General features: G+C 37.0%; 1 protein-coding gene across 28 annotated transcripts in view; it reads left to right on the top strand.

Annotated features, from left to right (window-relative positions):
* Positions 1-19,023, top strand: part of NRXN1 (neurexin 1) — a 1,120,881-nt gene that overhangs the window by 1,083,468 nt on the left and 18,390 nt on the right. For 18 of the 28 annotated variants that reach the window (XM_053200575.1, XM_027072472.2, XM_053200578.1 and 15 more), the window contains one exon: positions 12,330-12,417. In XM_053200575.1, coding sequence (XP_053056550.1) covers positions 12,330-12,417 — 88 coding nt within the window. The remainder of the gene's footprint in view (positions 1-12,329; positions 12,418-19,023) is intronic. The other 10 variants (XM_053200577.1, XM_053200585.1, XM_027072485.2 and 7 more) reach the window with 1 other exon arrangement.

The raw sequence follows: 19,023 nt of genomic DNA, 5'->3' as shown, positions 1-19,023 counted from the left end.
GTTGGAGGAAATGTGTCAGAACTGAGTGGAACAGACTGTAAATGCAGGGCTGGAGAGAGAAGAGCCGTCCAGGAGAGGACATGGTTAATCACTTAGTCATCGAAGTGTGTTACATGTGAATTTTACTTATCACAGTGCTTTTAATGGCCAAAATGATAATAATAATAATAATAATAAGTGAATAGTCGCTGAAGAGGAAGTCCTTAAACAATCGCTTAGCCAAATAAAACACTCGAATACCTGTGGGAAGAGTTCAGTCAGATTTCACCTAAATGAAATGTGCACACAAAGACAAGATCTCTAAGGAAGTGCCTAGTCCCCAACAGAAGACAATTAGCAGAATTCTCCTGTAGCATCTGCGCGCACATTCTTCAGTCAGTCCTTGGGCTTGGCAGGGGCTGCTGAGTGCTCTCTGGTCTGATCTGACGTCGGGTGATGTAGGCAAACTTCATTCCCTGGTACTTATCAAAGGCCTTGCGTAAAATTTTCAGTAAAACTTAGGGCAGAATGGCAAAAGGCAAATCATGTTTGAGAAACTTGGGAAAAGCAGCAAGTGATTCCTGCTGCTGTTTTTATCTTCCTCTTACCCAAACATGGAACTGGGAGCAATGGAGGGAGGGGGATGCCAATTGAATAGAAGGCCAGGAGGCAGGCTCACATTCGGAATCCAACGCTGAGCCAGGTAGTGATTGGATCCCACACACCTGACCAGGCCGCATTAGTCTCCCTCTCTTTACTGTAAGGGAACTGGAACAGATATCTCAGTGAGTCTCCAAGCTCTGAAACAAAGACAATTTGATGAATTCTAGGTTACATCAAACAGCTAGGGAGAAAAGAAGAGCTTCCCGGCTTTTCAGTGTATTCAGATGTGATGTTTTTTGGGGTGTTTTAAAAAGTGCTCTCGGCCAAAGCATAAGAGACTCTTAAAAACTGAGAACAAACTGAGGGTTGATCGGGGGGGGGGGGGGGGTGGGAGGGAGGGAAGGGTAGGTGATGGGCATTGAAGAAGGCATCTTTTGGGATGAGCACTGGGTGTTGTATGGAAACCAATTTGGCAATAAATTTCATATATTAAAAAAAATAATAAAAAAATAAAAATAAATAAAAAGTGCTCTCATATCAAATATGTAATTTGCTCTGTTTATAAAATGTTTAAACATGGAGGTGTGGATTTAAGTTGGAAATTACACCTCCTTTGTGAAGAGAATATCTGTGTCTAAAGATCTCAGGAGATCTCTGTCTTCCAAGGCTATTCTTTATATGCATATCATTGAAAGGTAGTCCAGAACAAAGGGAAGTTACTGACTCTGTGGGATAATAAGAAATATATGTTTGGTCTTTGTCCCCACTTCCTGACATAGCTCCTAAGTCCCTTGGACATTCCTGGGTGCAAGGAGCATCTTTTGTTCTAATAAGTACATGCTTGGTAGGTTTGTAGATAGTTTTAGAATATCTAAAGCCATAGTTAGAAGCCTAGAACTTTAAACCCCTACCCCCATCCCTAACCTTCCCAGGAGGGGAGAGGAGTTCAGGATTATAATTCATCATGCCTGCATGATGAAGCCTTCATAAAAACCCCTACATGACAGAATTAGGAGAGCTTCAGAGCTGATAAAGTCATGAAGGTGCTGGAAAGGTGACCCACCTGGGGAGGGCATGGAAGCTCCATATCCCCCCACCCCCTGCCTATCTTGCCCTTTGCATCTCTTCCATTTGGCTGTTTCTGAGTTACATCTGTTTATAATAAGCCAGTAGATGAAAAAAAAAAAAAAAGATCTCAGTAGTCCAGTGGAGGAACAACCATTCCCCCATGTTGTAGGGAGAGGAAAGTGAGAATGTATACAGAGCCAGCTATGTCTATATAATAAATATTGTCAAAATACCTTCTAAGTGCCAGCCACTGTGCTAGACAGGGCCTTTCTAGCCCTAGAGAATTTAGTGCTCTGTATAGTCCTGTGTAATAGGGGTAAATCACTTCATTTGTATTTAGGAAGAAACCTAGAGAAGTTAGGGAACTTGTCCAAAGTCTCACAGCTAATAAGTGGCAGAGCTGGGACTTCTGCCCTATCTGTATAACTCACACCTGTCCACCTCCTTCCATGTTCTGTGGACAGGGCTCAGTGGAGAGCAGCTTTCTGCTCATAGACAGCCTCCATTTGCCACATTCCTGAAGTTATCCACGCAACTCAAAGTAGAAATGTCTGGCTCTCTGTTATATTCTTCCACTGCATAACTCTTATTAATCAAAGATATTCAATAAATGATTATAAGTGGATGAATGAACTAATGAAAGAGCAAATTCATGGAAGAATCAGTCAAAAGGTCTCCATTTTATGAATGAATTCTATCCAATACATATTTCTTGGTCTAAATTTGATGGCTGGTCTCAACCAGCCCTTATATTCATCCAATTTATTTCAGGAGGAAAATAAAACTTTCATCTTGTAGTTAGGTACTAAAGAAAAACATAGAGGTATAGTTTCTTTACAATAAACAAAAGTATTTACAATGCAAGACTATTGTAGTAGAGTTCTGAGGAGATAGGCAGAATTAGGAGCAGTGAAGGGGGGGACCCAGAATTATAGTCAACTATTTTTTCTCAGTTTTTTTCTATAAAGCAAGCTATATCTTATTGCTTTCTCAAAGGACAGGACTGCTTCATAAAAACAGGCAGACCAACTTATTGCAAGATATTTTTAGCTCTTCCTTCTTTCTAACTTTCAGTCTTTCTCTCTTTTCAGTTAAAGGTAATGTCACTTCTTGCTACTTCTCTACCATAAATTTCCAGCCTTTAGGTATAATGTGGAAACCAGTTATAAAGTTTCATTGTCACTTCTAGAGATGTTAGAGGCAGATAAAATCTTTGAAAAAGTGTGATTTTTTTGCCACAATTCTCATCTCCCACTCTTACGAGTCATACTCCTGGAAAATAATCTATACTTGTTCACTCTTATTTAGAGACTTAATTAACTGTTATAAATGAGAAATTGTGACAAACATAGACCTCAGTGTAGTGAGCTTAGAGAAGATGACCATCAGGAGTAAGGTTATTTGACATGATTCTACCAATTCAAGTGTCATGAGTAACATTTCTTCTGTTTTTAAAATCAAGATGAATCATGCACTCTGAACTTTATTTCCACAATCATACTTATTTTCATAAAAAGTTTAGAGTGTGATGACTTTTCTCACCTTTACTGAAGTATAATTGACAAATAAAAATTGTATACACTTAAGTACATGACAATGGCTTGATATATGTATACATTGTGACATAATTCACCGCAATCAGTGGTGATGACATTTTAAATCAACTCTACTGAACTCTTGTGATAGATATCTTGGGGATGTTAAGCATGGAAAAAAAACTCTATCCCACAGAAGTACATGAGATAAGATAAAGCATACATCCAAACAGTTCCCAAACTTGTAGATTTCAACGTAATTTTGAAAGGCAAATACCTCCACTGTTTTGATGTACTGAGAAAATATTTCGGTCTTAACTAGTGTATTGTTTATTATTATTATTACTATTTTAAAAGAGAGAATTAGCACACACTCAAGTTGGGGAGAGGAAGGGAGAGAGGAGGAGAGAAAATCCCAAGCAGGCTCTGTGCTGTCAGCCAGAGCCCAATGCCAGTTTCTATCCCATGAAACATGAAATCATGACCTGAGCCGAAATCAAGAGTCAGACACTTAATTGACTAAGCCACTCAGGTGCCCCTAAGCTAATTAGTATATTGTTAATCCATAGAGAAGACACAACCATAAGCAGTGTCATGTTGTAACTATAGATACAATCATTATAATAGGGAGCATTATGTGGCAGGGGTCAAACCTAAAGTACATCTCTTCCTCTCAGCTTCTTTTCCCTTCCTTCTCATTTCTCTCTCTCTCTCTCTCTCTCTCTCTCTCTCTCTCTCTCTCTCTCTCCCTCTCTGTCTCTCTCTCTATCTCTATCTCTCTCTGTCTTTCTCTCCCTCCCTCCCTCCTTTGATTAATAGTGTTTGCTAAGTGATCTGTATTTCCCACTCACCTGTTCATTTAGATGCTCTAGTTATAATAGGGCATGCATTAGAAATAAACTGTGGATGCAGAGATAAAGGAAATGAAGTTGTCACCTAGGTCCCAGGAAAGTGAGTAAGGAGGAGAACTTGAGAGGACTCCAGTGTCCTTGCATCTGTATGGTGACTCTCCAGGACATGAGGCCTGGAGAGGAGGGAATGACAGTGCCAGGTATGGATTGGTACTACCTACCTTGTACATTACCAGTGAAATTGACACATACACCCTAAATAAACAATGCTGAAATGAATCCTATTCTGGTATAAAGGGAATCAGCCCAAGCATAACAGCATTTATGAGAGGGGCTAGTTGGATGAGAGAAACAGATCCCATTTAACTGAGGGTACACTCAGAGGATTTCGGGACATGAAAATGAAAGTTATTCAGTTAAGTGGAGAGTCGGCTGCCCTTTTTGAACTCTCCCCAGAACTATTCTTTATAGTGTAATATGAAGAGAAAAAATAATTCCTTATTAGTTGTAATAATAGCATAGAAATACCACATTGTGGGAACTTGGATATTTCCAGAGTGCTTTCACGCATGTCAAATTTGATCCCTACAACATCCCTGTGAAATAGAGAAGTTATTCTCATTCACATATAAAAATGATTGTATATAAATATATAGTACATATATGTTTACATGTATATACTTACATGTATAGCATACATTTTCTTAAGTACTGTTGAGAACACAGAAACTAGTCTCCTTATATGTGTGTGTGTTTTCTTCATGACAATTTTAGTGGTTACTTATCTCAAATCCAATAATTTCCTTTGCCACCTTTTAATTTATCTTAAATGTATTTCATTGTGTATCTTTATAGACTATATCACATCCTTTAGAGAACAAAATGGTTTTGGATGGATGGATGGGTGGTGAATGGATAGAAGAAAGTCATCTGGGGTAGGATAAGACAAAATCACAACCTATTGTGGTCAGTAGAGTCTCATAGTTTTGCCATTAATTAGCACTATCATTGTGGTCAAACAAAAACTATTTTGTAGCTTCTGTTTCTTGATATATAAAGTGACAAGTTTAGACTAAGGATCACTAAGGTCTGGCCCATCACAAGAAGATGTGTGACTACTTGACTAAAACATGGTTCATTCTATCCCCTAACATGTTAGACGCCAACAATGAAAGCTTGAAGTTTGGAAACATGTTAGTTAACACTATCCATCATTGGCATTTTACAATTATAAAAAATCTGTTTGGGCATCATTAGCAGTAAGTATTTTCAGTTCAACATGTGTGACGAATTAGTTCATTCAGTCACAATGGTTGGAGTAGAGATCCATATAAACTTACCTAGAAACCTAGATTTGCACTGTAAACATCTGTCAGTATTCATTTAATTTGGAAACGGCCAAACTCAGTGCAGAATTTTGGACTCATGTCCAAAAGCAAATCAAATAGAGAGGGAACACAGTTGGTCACATACATATTCTGACTTCTTTTTTAGCATTTCCACTCCACTACCAGCCGCCTTTGGAGGTCTTATACCCCAAAATTCTAATTAATGCAAATCCAGGAGAATAGGTTATTACAATACCTATCTGAAAATTTAAACTGCACTTTAACTTTTTCTTTTGGCCAGCTCTCCTACATTACTTTGGCTAAACATGTAAATGCAATATGAGCAATAAAGGTCATTAGTAGCTTAAAGAAATAGTACAAGAGATATACTATCTTTTTGAAAACATAAACTTAATTTCAAGTTTTATGACACCAGGTTTCTCCTTTGCAGGTTTACTACTTTGCATAACTTTGCTAAAATATGATGTCCTTTTTTGACTAAGCAGAAATCCTCATTCTTTTCTTTCTTGCATATTTCCTTTAAATTCACTTTTTTGTGGCATTATTTCCACATTCCAATCTTCCCTTTAGAGTTTTGCCTGTTCAGATGACCACTATCAAATCCATATAAAATGCATGTTAAAATGAATAAGATACTGTGATCTCTTTACCATGGTGGGGTTTTTCTATCCAACCCACTTTTACTGTTCTGGAACCATTGCTTACATTTTAAATAGTCAAGAAAATTTTGAAGAAATTGAATGGCTTTCAAGTCTGCCTTTTCCCCCAAGCAGACAGATGATTTATGGTCATTTTTGTAATAACCTAAGGCATCAATTGGGGAAAAAAAATATTAAAGAAATGTGAAAGCTGGCTGTTTTCAGAAATATTAAGCTTTGCCCTAAATATTCATGAATGCTAGTGTTCAAACATTCAAATTGGGTAAATGAGTGTACAAATGGGTATTTTTTTGAGCATGTACTTAACTGTAGTGCTCAGAATAATAGCACCTCCACCTACATTCTGCATAAGCATGTTATTAGTGAATATTTAATGAAGTAATAGTTATGGGAGCACTGCTACATTTCAAGAAAGCTAAGCCATTTGAATTGAATTGATTGTTACTTGTATCAGTGAGTGATTTGTTCCTGTGCTTTACAGAACAGAGTAAGCACAATAAGTTATTTACAGGTGGGAGCTACAATTTATACCCTGCTAAGTAGTGACCATATTTTGTGCCCATCAGAAAATGCTATGTATACATGAGGTATACATGAAGTGTTTTCTTTTCGTTGATAACTAATTGAGCCTCACTTTTTTTTTGTTATTCATGTGCTGGAGCTAAAATTCATACTTCCCATGTTAGATCTCACTTCATTGCTTTTATTTTTATTAGCCATGGAATTGACATCTTTATGTGGCATCTACTACTCAGAGAAATAATTGACAAATAAGAACCAAAAGCTTGACCGAGATCATGGAAACTACCATAAAATCTATGCAGAGACTCCAAACTCATTTTGCACCTTTAATAGGATTGTTGATTGTGTTTTTAAGTTTTTTTTAACATTTATTTATTTTTGAGAGAGAGAGCGAGAGAGCGCAAGCATGGGAGGGGTAGAGAGGAAAGGAGACACAGAATCTGAAACAGGTTCCAGGCTCTGAGCTGTCAGCATGGGGCTGAAACCCACGAACCATGAGGTTATGACCTGAGCCAAAGTGGGACGCTTAACCAACTGAGCCACCTAGGTCCCCAATAGGATTGTTGATTACCTGAAATTGCCAGTTTGATGTATCTTTATTGGTTTGATTTGGTCAAATTGACTCACAGTTCAGAAATTGTATATATGTGTTACAACTGGGTTATTTTTCTGCAGTTTTTCTCTTGGCAAATATTGTCACTTCCCCCATCCCCTAGAAACTTCTTGTCTTATAAATTATTAGTGCAATGTATTGAACTTGGCTTGGGCAGTCTATAACACTAATCATGAATTCTGACTTTTTTTTTTCTTTTTTCATGAAAATGTGGCTGGCAATAAGTCTTTTCTGGAGAAACTGCCAGATTCAGTCCTGAAATCCAGACATGAATGCTCTCTCTCCTCCAGAACAGCTTCACATAGACAAAAGTAACAGTAGGATCAAGTGCCCACCAATTAGCAAAACATGTGTCATATCAGCTAGGTCCATACTCAACCCTATCTCCTGTCTGAATTCAGTTTGAATGTTGATCACAGCAGTGAACGATTTGGGTAAATAATGCTATACAAGTGAACACCATTTATTGAGATATTTTTCAGTGTTGTATTTGGATGTATAGCCCTATAAACTCTTGTTGTTTAGAAATAAAGTTTCAATCACAATTTTAGAGTAAATCATGAATTTCTTTGTGGACCTCAAATTAATAGTGGGCATAGTTTTGCATAGTGGAATTTGTTCTTTTGTCCTGATAGATTTTTCTTGTAGGTGTTTTCATCAGAATGTATCCGTCTTCAGTAAAGCTGTTTATCATGAGGAATAAAGTCTAGAGACGCTGTTCTTAGTAGAGATATAACATTACAGACTAAGTTTATCCTCTCATCATATCTTTTTAACACACAGATATACATTTGTTCTGTATTTTAAAAAGTGATAGCAGGATGCCTGGATGGATCAGTTGGCTAAGCGTCCAGCTAGCTCTTAATTTTGACTCAGGTCGTGATCTCACATTTGATAAGATCGAGCCCCATGTCATTTGATAGGCTCTGCTCACAGCACGGAGCCTGCTTGAAATTCTCTCTCTCCCTCTCTCTCTCTGCCTCTTCCTTACTTGCACTCTAAATAGTAAACTTTTTAAAAAAGTGATAGCAAGTGAATATGCAGCAAATTTCACCATTAAAGGTTGGGGGGAAGATGCCTGTAAGTAAGGAAAAAAAGAACAAAAATACACGGGTTTCTCTACTTTCTAACCCACCAAATGGTGTCTCTGGAATAACCCTGGCTGTTAAAGAAGTTAAATAAATTGGGATAACTTCTTACTATACACATCCTTTCTCCCACCCGTCCTGATTACATTTTTGTCTCTATAACATGTTGGTGTTTTACATGGAGCATGATGAATTAAGTTTCAGTGCCTTTATTTCTTGAATTCTATTCACATCATTTTTTCCCCTAAAGGTAAGGAGACCTAGATATTTTTAGCAGACATTTTGAACAAGTACAGATGCTTGCTGCATGAATGTACAGACCACTCTGAATTAGGGAAGACCAACATGGCACTTTTACCTGTGAGTGGTTAAATGCACAGTTAGGGACATTTGTCTAAATGGACATTTATGTAAAGCTAATGCTTTTGCTTGATTACTATTCTGTCTCTTTCAGCAGGTTGTCTCTTTTCTGGAAAAGGTTATAAACATCAGGGAAAGTATACTGAAGAATAGAATTGATTAATGTGACATATTTGAGTTTCTTTCTACCACTCTCTCAACAGCATGTCATAGAAAGACAGCTACAAACACAGTGAATTAAATTTAAATTACACAGCTTTGGCTAGAAGATTGTTCCGTTAATTCAGCCTCCAAAATGAAATTTGATTTTTTTTCCCTACACTGAAGCCACTTCCTGGTTTTTCATAGAGTGATGATTTCTGCCAAGTCATCTATTGATTTGAGATCTTTTATTCAAAAGACTATTGCTGGTTTTCCATTTCTGAGAGAAAAAACATGAAAAACAAGGATGTATATTCATTATACCAGGAAAAGTACATTAAAAATTAAAATACAGTTTTACAATAGGGTCGTATTTGTACCGTAATTTTTTTTCTACTCAAGGAGGGCTATCCGGTACTATTTATTTCATGACATTTTTTGTTATTTTAGGTACTATGTTTTGTGAAAGATAACACTGAGAACATTCTCACACTTTCTGTTTACTGTGGAATTGTTCCAGAAGAATGTAGAAAATAGGTCAACTTTTTAAAGAAAATTTAAGTTGGGTGGCCTAAATAATTTAGTCTGCATGAAACACTGTCCACTGAGTCACACATTTTTAGTCCATGAATTTATTTTGAGAAGCAGCCTTCGTTATTTATATTTGATGTTTGATTTCTGATTCAGAATGTAAAACTAGCTGTGAGAGATGGAAGCTTAGTTCAACCAAGTACCAATATAGCTACTGTATTTTGATATAACTACTTAACATGAGATCTGAAAAGTTGAAAATAATTCACACATAAAACTTCCGGCTTAACGTCTAAAATTATATTATTTAAAAATATAGTGCTAGAAAAGATGAAATCAGTGCTATATTTATTGAAATAATAACAATAATGTAATTGTTGATAGTATCACAGCTTTATAAGCATTTGCAGTGTGGTCCTGTTTTTGTGACTAATCCTTACAACAATAGGTACTCTTAGGCTCTCCATTTTTTTCACAGGCAAAAAATTAAGGCGCGGAACAAGTGTTACACTTCTAAAGCAGGGTTTCTCCACCTCTGCACCACTGACCTTGTGGCTCATAAAATCCTTTGTTGTGGAAGGGCTGTCATGCGCATTTTAGGATCTTTAGCAGCTTCCCAGGTCTCTGCTCATCAGACCCCAGTAGTAGCACACTGCCTCCATCAACCCCCCTGCGCAGTTGTGACAACTGAAAATGTCTCTCCTCCTGCCCCAGGTGAAGGAGGAGAAAGGGGGCAATACCACTGCTGGGGTGTGAAGTACTGGGTTAAAGAATCTATTCTCATTGCCAAGTAGTATTCCATAATATGTACAAACCACATCTTCTTTATCCATTCATCAGTTGATGGACATTTAGGCTCTTTCCATAATTTGGCTACCTTGAGAAGGTAACAGAAGGCCATGGGGGAAGGGAGGGGAAAAAAAAGTTACAAACAGAGAGCGAGGGAGGCAAACCATAAGAGACTCTTAAATACAGAGAACAAACTGAGGGCTGATGGGGTTAGGGGAGAGGGGAAAATGGGTGATGGGCATTGAGGAGGGCATTTGTTGGGATGAGCCCTGGGTGTTGTATGTAAACCCATATGACAATAAATTATATATTTTTTTAAAAAAAATAATCTATTCTCATCCTTCTCATCCTCCTCTTCCCCTGTCAAGAACAGAACAACAACCCTATACTGATTTCATGAATACAGTTAAAGTTCCTCAAGGAAATGAGAAATTCTTTTGTAACCTTGAAAGTAGCTTGAAAGAACTTCTACTGTGGTTGAGAAAAAAGTAGCTTTCCACTTGAGGTTGGCTTTAAAAAAAAAAAGGCAGATAATCTGCTCTGGGGTGAACTGGAACAATTGACCTGCAAGACCTCATAATCCAATAACTTGCTATTATCAAGTCAGTTTGGATGTTATCCTGCAAAATGTGCTCATGCCAAGAGGAGGCTGGATTCTGCCTTTTGAAGCTCACTTTAATGAAAGATACCTGTGTGACCATCACACCAATTGCTGGTAGTTACAACTGACATGAACAGTTTCAGTTCCAGGAAAACTGATATTTTGAGCTCCCTCTTTTAAAATAGTAGCAGCAAAATAAATGAATCCAGTCTCCCAACTGTCTCTCAGGGGAATTAAGAACAAAATAACATGAAACCATCTCAAAATGGTACTTAAATGCTCGTATTTATTTAAAGTTACCTCATGAAGCCTTAGCATCTGAACAAATTCTTTATTTGAATGTGCAGCAGAATGTCCCTGCACTTGGAAAAACTTTAGGCTGAGTTCTTGTCACAAAAGTGTATCATCTTTTATCTTCATCATTTTCAAGGTGGCGCAGTTTTCCTGAGATTGATTTATTTATACTTTAATCTCTGACTATATTAAGTGCTCCCTTAATTAAAGTAAGTCATGCCGCATTTCTTTTTTTTTCTTTAATATAGGATCTCTATATATTATTGTGATTCCATTTTTAAATCAGGATTTCATCAGGGTTGGTGTTCTGAGTATTGTCTACACAATTATAATCCCCTTAATCCTTAGCCAATGTAATGAGATATTTTCTGTCATATATATGTTGAGTTCTGTACTTTAGCATTAGCCAAATCTGATGCAAACCTTCCCAGTTTCCATGCAATATCTATTCTGAGTTTACTGCTGCTTGTAAGTGGCAGTAAAGAACAACCTTTGGTGCTTGTAAATGTGTTGATGATGTGACGAACTGCTAGGATTTACATACTCTGCTTTTTATTACAGTGATGGTTATCTTTTTTTTTGCTGTAAGTGCAATGAAGCAACTAGAATGTCACAGAGAAAACTGTCACCTCCATCCTCTTGCCATAAAATATCATCCTGCTATACGCTTCTCATTTATCATGAAACCTCAATAATGAAAAGGACAATGGTGAAATGACATCTGCTACCTGAATATTGCAAAAATAAGAATCAAGTGTGAAATCTCCCCACCCCCAATTCCTTAAATGGATATTTGCTTCCCTTTAACACATCAGTGAAATATATTCTCTACTTAATCTGTGTTTCCTAATAATGACAAGCTATATCTCAAAGATTCATCAAATTCTACCTAGTCGTGAATATAAAAGGTTATAGCTCTTCTGCTTTTAGGAAGCTAAGCACAAGTACTGCATAAAGCCTACTGATGCATACTTTGTAGCACTCCAGGGTTGTAATAAATTTCCAGTCATCTGCTTCTGGCAGGTTGTTTTAAATCTCTGTATGCTACTGTGTGCAGCTATTCTGTGCAGTTGAATGGATGGGTATCTATAAGTTGGCTACGACCACTTCTGTGCCCTTATGTAAAATAAGCTGTAATCAACTTTTTACAAATACGTGAATTCTTTCATGAGAGATCTAAAATAGATTGAAAAATGTGGGCTCTGGGTTGTCATAAAGAGAAATAATGAATTGGGTTTCTCTACCTATCAGGAAAACACAAATGCGTTTCATGTGTCAATGAGACAAAGATAAGAGCATCTGTTAGATCCCTTTAAATTAATCTACTTAATGTGATTCTTTTACAGACCACAGATGACATCCTTGTGGCCTCAGCAGAATGTCCCAGCGACGATGAGGACATTGACCCCTGTGAGCCGAGCTCAGGTGGGTTAGGTTAGTCGACTTTTTTTCTTACTTTTTTTGCTTTACTCTAAATCTTTGTTGCATGCTTTGGTCCTTAGAAGAGGCTTGCATTTATATCTAGAAGTCCACCCCATTGAACAATGCCTTATTGTGAGATAAGGGGTTTTGCTTTTTACGTGGATAAATTTCCCCACATTTATTGAAAAACAAATTTTAAAAACAAAACCAACCAAGATTATGTATTTCAGAAGAAGCAGTGGGGGACAGCACACAAGGCTGATATCTTACTGTTCACATTCCATTAACTCACAATGTAATTTTTGTGTATAACGGTATAATGGGCTTTCCCTTGGGTCACCTGTAGTAAAATTGTAAAGCTTAAAAATTGCCCTGCATTGTGGAGAATTATTTGACCTTTCTACTGACAAAAAGTCCCCACCACTCATTCTGCCAGCAAATTATCTTAAGTGATAAATTTCTGAATTTCAGAAGTAAGAGTATTATGGCAGTAGTAAAACAAACAGCAGGTAGAATCCTTGGTACATTGAATAGAGAAATATTTGAGTCTTGCCATGTCTCCCTAAATTTAAGTTGAGGCGTTTTAACTCTATTTGATGCATAATTTCTCCTCCTTCTTTGTGATATGGTGTGACTGACTAACACATAAATACTGTTTCCAAAGCAGCTCTGTACCTTTAAGGGGTGGCTATGAACTCTGAAAATGAATCATTCATAGGCTGGGTTTGCTTTTAGATATTCATAATACCAAATATCAGGGTCATTTCCATTAGTTTCCTCTGTAAAGCAGTGTTTCTTCATATTCAATAATTTTCTTGTTTAGCTGAACAAAGCGAGTAAGATAAATAGAGACTAACCACTCAGTTAACTCGTGACCTCTGTAGCTGTCACATGGAATCCCAGAAAACTTCATGTCACCATAAAGTAACTAATTTATATTCTTCTGAGGAATATTGCTTTAAATTAAATCTATTCATTTTGGTATTTGGATTTAAAAAATGGTTCAGGATGCATATCTTGTGTCCCTTTTGACTATCACAACCCACTGACCTGTAGCCACACACTCTAAGCACATGGAGCCACTACTGGGGGCCAGCAAGGAGCTTCTCACCTTTCAGCTGGAGAAGGTCAGGAGATACAGACGTGTTCGTATCCTCTTTCCTCTGGCCTGTATCCCACCAATCAAAAATTTCAGCCTCCAGAATGTGATTAGAACTCTGAGGATCATCCATTCCATTCCTCTGGTTTACTGGTCTCTACAACAATTCCCTTTTGGTTGTCTGGACAGATATGGTCACTTTATGATATGATCCTAGGTCCCTTTGCCAAATTCCTGCCCCCTTTTCACTGGTATTCTCACTCTTTCTGTGTTCATGAAAATTAAAAATTAAAAAAAAATAGTTGTTTCTTTCTTGTCCATTACATCAGCCCCATTTGTTTGCCTTCTCCCTCCCTAAATTTCTTCTTTCTGTATTTCTCTTACTTTCACATGCCCGATTATGACATTCTGTTTTATATCTGGTTTTCGCTAAGATCCTCCAGCATGGATTGTTCATAAAACAAAGTCTGGTGTTAGGTTGTACATTTGTGTGTGTGTGTGTGTGTTTATATTTATATTTCATTTTGCTTTCCTAATTAGTATTTTCTTGAGAGAAATTGATTTTTGCATTATTTTTCACTATGTTAACATAGTGCTGAAAACAGTATAGATTCTTACTAATTACAGTACTTACTGTACTTGGTTTTCCTCTGGTCTGAATCTTTCTTTTGCTGACTGAGTATAGGCTATCATCCTCTATGTATATATAGCATCCTTACCCTGTGTACCTAGGAAATTCAGTAAGAGAACTCTAATTGCACTTAAAATTGTTGCTTTTTTTCCTCTTGAGCACAGCTAAGTGACCCAGTTCTTCTAGCCATTGCTTATAGGTCTTACTAACCATTCTTTATAGATTAGTTTATTGCCTCCGCCTTTCTCTGGGGACACTGGTCCTAACAACAGGACAGTAGGTGGTGGGGAGGAGAAGAGAGGAGAAAAAGAGATTACCCTTTTGTCGTCCTCTCTCCTTTTTATTCATCTGATTTGTGCCTGTTTTGTTAAATACTATAGCATGATGGAAAGTGAGGAACAGTTTGTCAGCAGCCATACTGTAGATAATAATCTTTCTGTCCCATTTTCTTCACCACACTTCCCACTATCGGAATCTTGTTTGCTTATCTGTTACTTGTTCATTAATGTTCAGCTTGCATCCCCCACAAGAAAGTAAGCTCCATGAAGCAGGAACCGTGTTTGTCTGCCTGCATGGATTTGTTGTGCGAATTTTAATTTTGTTCCGCTGCATCAGAGTGTGTTGTCCAATATACAAGGCACAGCAGCTGCTGACTGTATGTGATGACAGCTCCTTCGGTACTCTCGCACCAAGCCTGCTGGAACTTCCCATCCTCTCCCTCCTTGTTTCTTTCTGCACTCCCAAGTTTTCAATTCATCAATTCTCTTAAGGCTTAAACTTCAAATTCTGTTGCTCCAATGTCATCTTTCTTTGTAGGCTTTTCTTATGATCTTACCTCTCCTTGATAGTGTATTTCATGAATGGTTTCTCTTCCTATATTACATTTTGTAAGTGAGAGCTCTTTTCTATCATTGGCTTTTTCTGTCCCATCCCCTATGATTTTTTTCACACCCATCTTTAATAATTCATGCAGTGTTGCTCTTTTGGCAGACTTGGCTCTGTGTGACAGCTTCTTATGAAGTCCTTAGAGTATACGATTTTTTTTTTCCAACTGTTTTTTTTTTTTTTTTGGTCTAGCGGTGGTTTTTTTTTTTTAAATCATTTTCTAATCTGAATATTGTTTCATTATAGGATGCTCCTCCTGCACATCTTTGTTTCTCAATGTACTGATGTCATGCTTTTCTTAAATTTGTTTTTCTTGCTTGCTTTTCATCATCAATACTAACATAAAATAACATGGACGAAAATTGTAGTTGCTGTTATTAAACTTTAGATACTGTTAGACATAACTTGATAGAAATCATTTTAGGTATCACTAGGTCATATTTTGGGAAACTGATTTTTAAGGAAAGTAATATACCGAGTTAAATATTCAGAAATGGATATAACTGCTATGCACTTTTTCTATCCTCAAACAAGTGAAAGAAGATATTTTTGTAAAAAGATGCATAATTACTTTTAAAAATGTTTTGCCTAAATCTTCTCTGTATTTCACATGAGTGTCTTTCCTACTCCCTTAATATTTACATATGAAGTTTCCCTAATCACCCTCACCTACCCTCTCTTCAAAAAATGGTTTCTTCTGTGAAAATGGGTTACGCTCATGTACATGCCTTCCTAAGGCTATTAATAACACAGGAAAAATCTGGCATCTTCCTCAACACAAGTAAATTATACCTTTTATCAAGTGTTTGATAAATTTGACTTACTATGTGGTTCTACTCATAATGCTTAATGAAGAGGGAAGTTGTATACTTGGTGGATTATCAATTTCAACATTGATCAAGTAGTATTGAGTCCTACTTTGCCATCCACTGTTCTGTTCAGCTCTGGGAACAAAAACAGAAAGTTCATACCTTTAGTCCCATTCTACAAAAGGATATCTTTCATTCTTCCCCAGATGTTTTGTCAGTTATTCTTCATGATTGCTGGATTCTTCATCTTTCACATTAAAATATTGCCTATTTTTCATGTTGTTGCAAGAATTAAAACAAATATATTTAAGGCACCGGCTGCAATGCCTGGCATGAAATAGAGCATAATGGTGTCTTTTCATTTTCCCAATTTAGTTATATAAAAAAAGAATATTCAAGCTATTTTTTCCCTATTACATAATCCTGTTACTTTTCCTGGCTGAAAATTGGTGGGCAACTGATGAAACCACTCAGGCCTCCTGGTGGGAACTGTACATGTTGAAACTGGATTGGGAGCAACCCCCTGGGTGAGAACACATGGAACTCAGTGATGCTTGATTCCAGCCACACCGTCCTGCATGGTTAGCATTGGGTAACAGCTTCACATTGGTATAAACTTAGTATTTTAGAAAATGAGAGCATAGCTATACAATTTAGGTCTAATTGAAGCTCAACTTTTAGAACGACAGGTGGAAATCTAAAGCAGCCAGTGATAACTAGGTCACAGGCCACCATTGCCCTAAAATGCCTGGTTTCAGCTGCCTGGACACATGACAAGTGGATGAGTTTTTCTTCATACTTCTTCTCAAAAAGACTGGCAACCTCTGTGCCTTTCCCTCAAACTACAGATAGTGTTGTTAGATTAAATAAATTAATATGTGGAAAGCATGTTGTAGAGCAGTGTCTTGTTCATAATACATGCTATGAGTGTTTGCTGTTATTACTGTTTGTATTATGTAAATATACATATTTTGCAAGACTTCTCTTTTTTCACATGAACATAAGGCTCTGTGAAATAGATTTCTTTGAAGTCTTATATTTGTGATTCACTTAGTAGGCTGACAAAATGGCAACCCTGCAAACTACTTACATTCCAAAATGGCCCTTAAACGTGTCCATACATCTTAGTTTTGAGCCCCTCTTCTAAACAGAACCCTTTCTCAAAACTCCTGAAGAAATCAGAAGAGGTGATTTTTTTTAAGTTTATTTATTTTTGAGAGAAATAGAGAGCAGGGTGGGGCAGAGAGGGAGAGACAGAGTCCCAAGAAGGTTCTGTGCTGTCAGCGAGCACTTGACAAGAGGGTTCAAACCCAGGAACTGTGAGATCGAGTCAGACACTCAACTGACTGAGCACCCTTCTGGGCGCCCCTGGAAGAGTTGATTTTTATCCCTATAATTTAAGACTATAAATGAAGAGAATGATGCTCTTTGGTGTGGGAACTTCCTAATGAATAAATAAATGGTCTTTTGTTACAGAGGAAACAGGACCAGCTTCCTGTTTCCTGGGAGTCTTGCTTAGGAAGGACAATTTCCTCTTAGATTTATAATGCTAAGAATGATTTGTCTATGCTCGTTATGTATGTGTGTGTGGGTGGGAAGGAGCTAATAGGGTAATGGGCCACTTTCAAATAAAACTTTTGTCAAATGAGAAAAAGAAAAGCTTACTGAATAATAAAAAAATCTGGGTAGTTACGAAAGAAGAAGATCATCATTTTTGTGGCAATCTCTTAAGCATTAGCTAAACTAATGGGGATAAGGTGATCACTATAGCCCCTCAAAGGATACCTGTTGATTGCTCATCAGTTGGATCACACTGATTGGGGTTCAGGTTATATGAGTATTGATAGATAACAGTAATAACTTGTTTTCATTTGGAGATTCATTCTGTATTCTTCATTGTTCTTAGTATTTCATAAACATTGTTATATTTCATTATTAGACAAAACTCTGCAGTATTTTCATAGTGAGGGAGATTCAGAGAGATTAAGTTACTTTTTGTAACATGAGAGAGCTACTAAGCTGTCTAATTTAGAAAAGGTAGGCTTTTAACTTCTTGGGATGCAGAAGATTGTTCCAAGATTCAGGTACCTCACAAATATAGGATTAATTTTTTTAAATGTTCATTTAAATAATTCTATGGCTGGCATAAATTTAAATTTAATAGCAAAAGGTCCTTTACATGTATTACTATTCATTAGGTTAAATTTACTACAATTAGCATGCAATTTTGAGTGGTTTTCCAGTGTGCTGTTTTGAGAAAAGATCAAAGGATTTCTATTGAAGTGATCTCATTAACCACATTAGGAAAAAAGATATGTATACTGAACAAGGTGCATCTTTTCATTAAATAAGTAATCACAATCATTTAAAGGAATATATCGCTTATTAGATCATATTTTTAGAGCCTGATTAGAAGATAATTTTGTGCTACATTTAAATTTTGTATATATATTATGTAATTATTCAAAGGCAAGTTTAATTAGCCATAATAGCCAATACATTGCTGTTAAAATGTAAATTTTGAGCTGTCACCAGAAAAACAGCAATAATTAGGACTTCATTTTTGGAAACATCTAGAGTGTCTCCTGAGCACCAGGCCACAGTCAGCACCAATCACACAGAATCAGGGCCCTGCAAATCATACAGGAGCAGAGCAGGCACCTGGATTTGGGGCACTGATTGGCTATGAGGCTTTTGGTGTGTGACATTCTAGTGTAGTAACCATTTTTTTCCCCATGTAAATTTAATTCTTCAGAAAACTAGAATAAGAATGAATGTTGCATGGTTAAAATACAGGAAAGTCATTAGGCATCATTTGCACTTTTCCCCTATTTCTGAGAGCAGTAATGTCAAAACAAAAAATATATTAGACAAAGTTAAATAGTCAAGGAAGATTCAAGATTATTGTAATACATGGAGGCCAGAACTCAAACTGAGCTCACTTCAAACTCAACTCAACTGAAAAAATGAAGACTGGAGAGATCTGTGGTGGGATCATAGACTACCTGTGGCTTGCTGATTGGCTTCACCCAAAGAAAAAGTAAACCTCCTTGAAATATCTTCCTGGTTGGAGGTTTAGTTACAACTTGGAGCAAGGCCCTCTCCCTTTCCAAGGTAGGCTACTACCCTCCCACAGAAATTGGGAGATTGGGAGCTATCATTGTTGAAGATTATATTTCAAAGGGTAGCTCTCA

This window comes from Acinonyx jubatus, chromosome A3 (assembly GCF_027475565.1).
Source record: "Acinonyx jubatus isolate Ajub_Pintada_27869175 chromosome A3, VMU_Ajub_asm_v1.0, whole genome shotgun sequence".
Classification (NCBI taxonomy): Eukaryota; Metazoa; Chordata; class Mammalia; order Carnivora; family Felidae; genus Acinonyx; species Acinonyx jubatus.
Note: the sequence above shows the minus strand (reverse complement) of the source record. Positions and strands in the feature narration are given on the sequence as shown.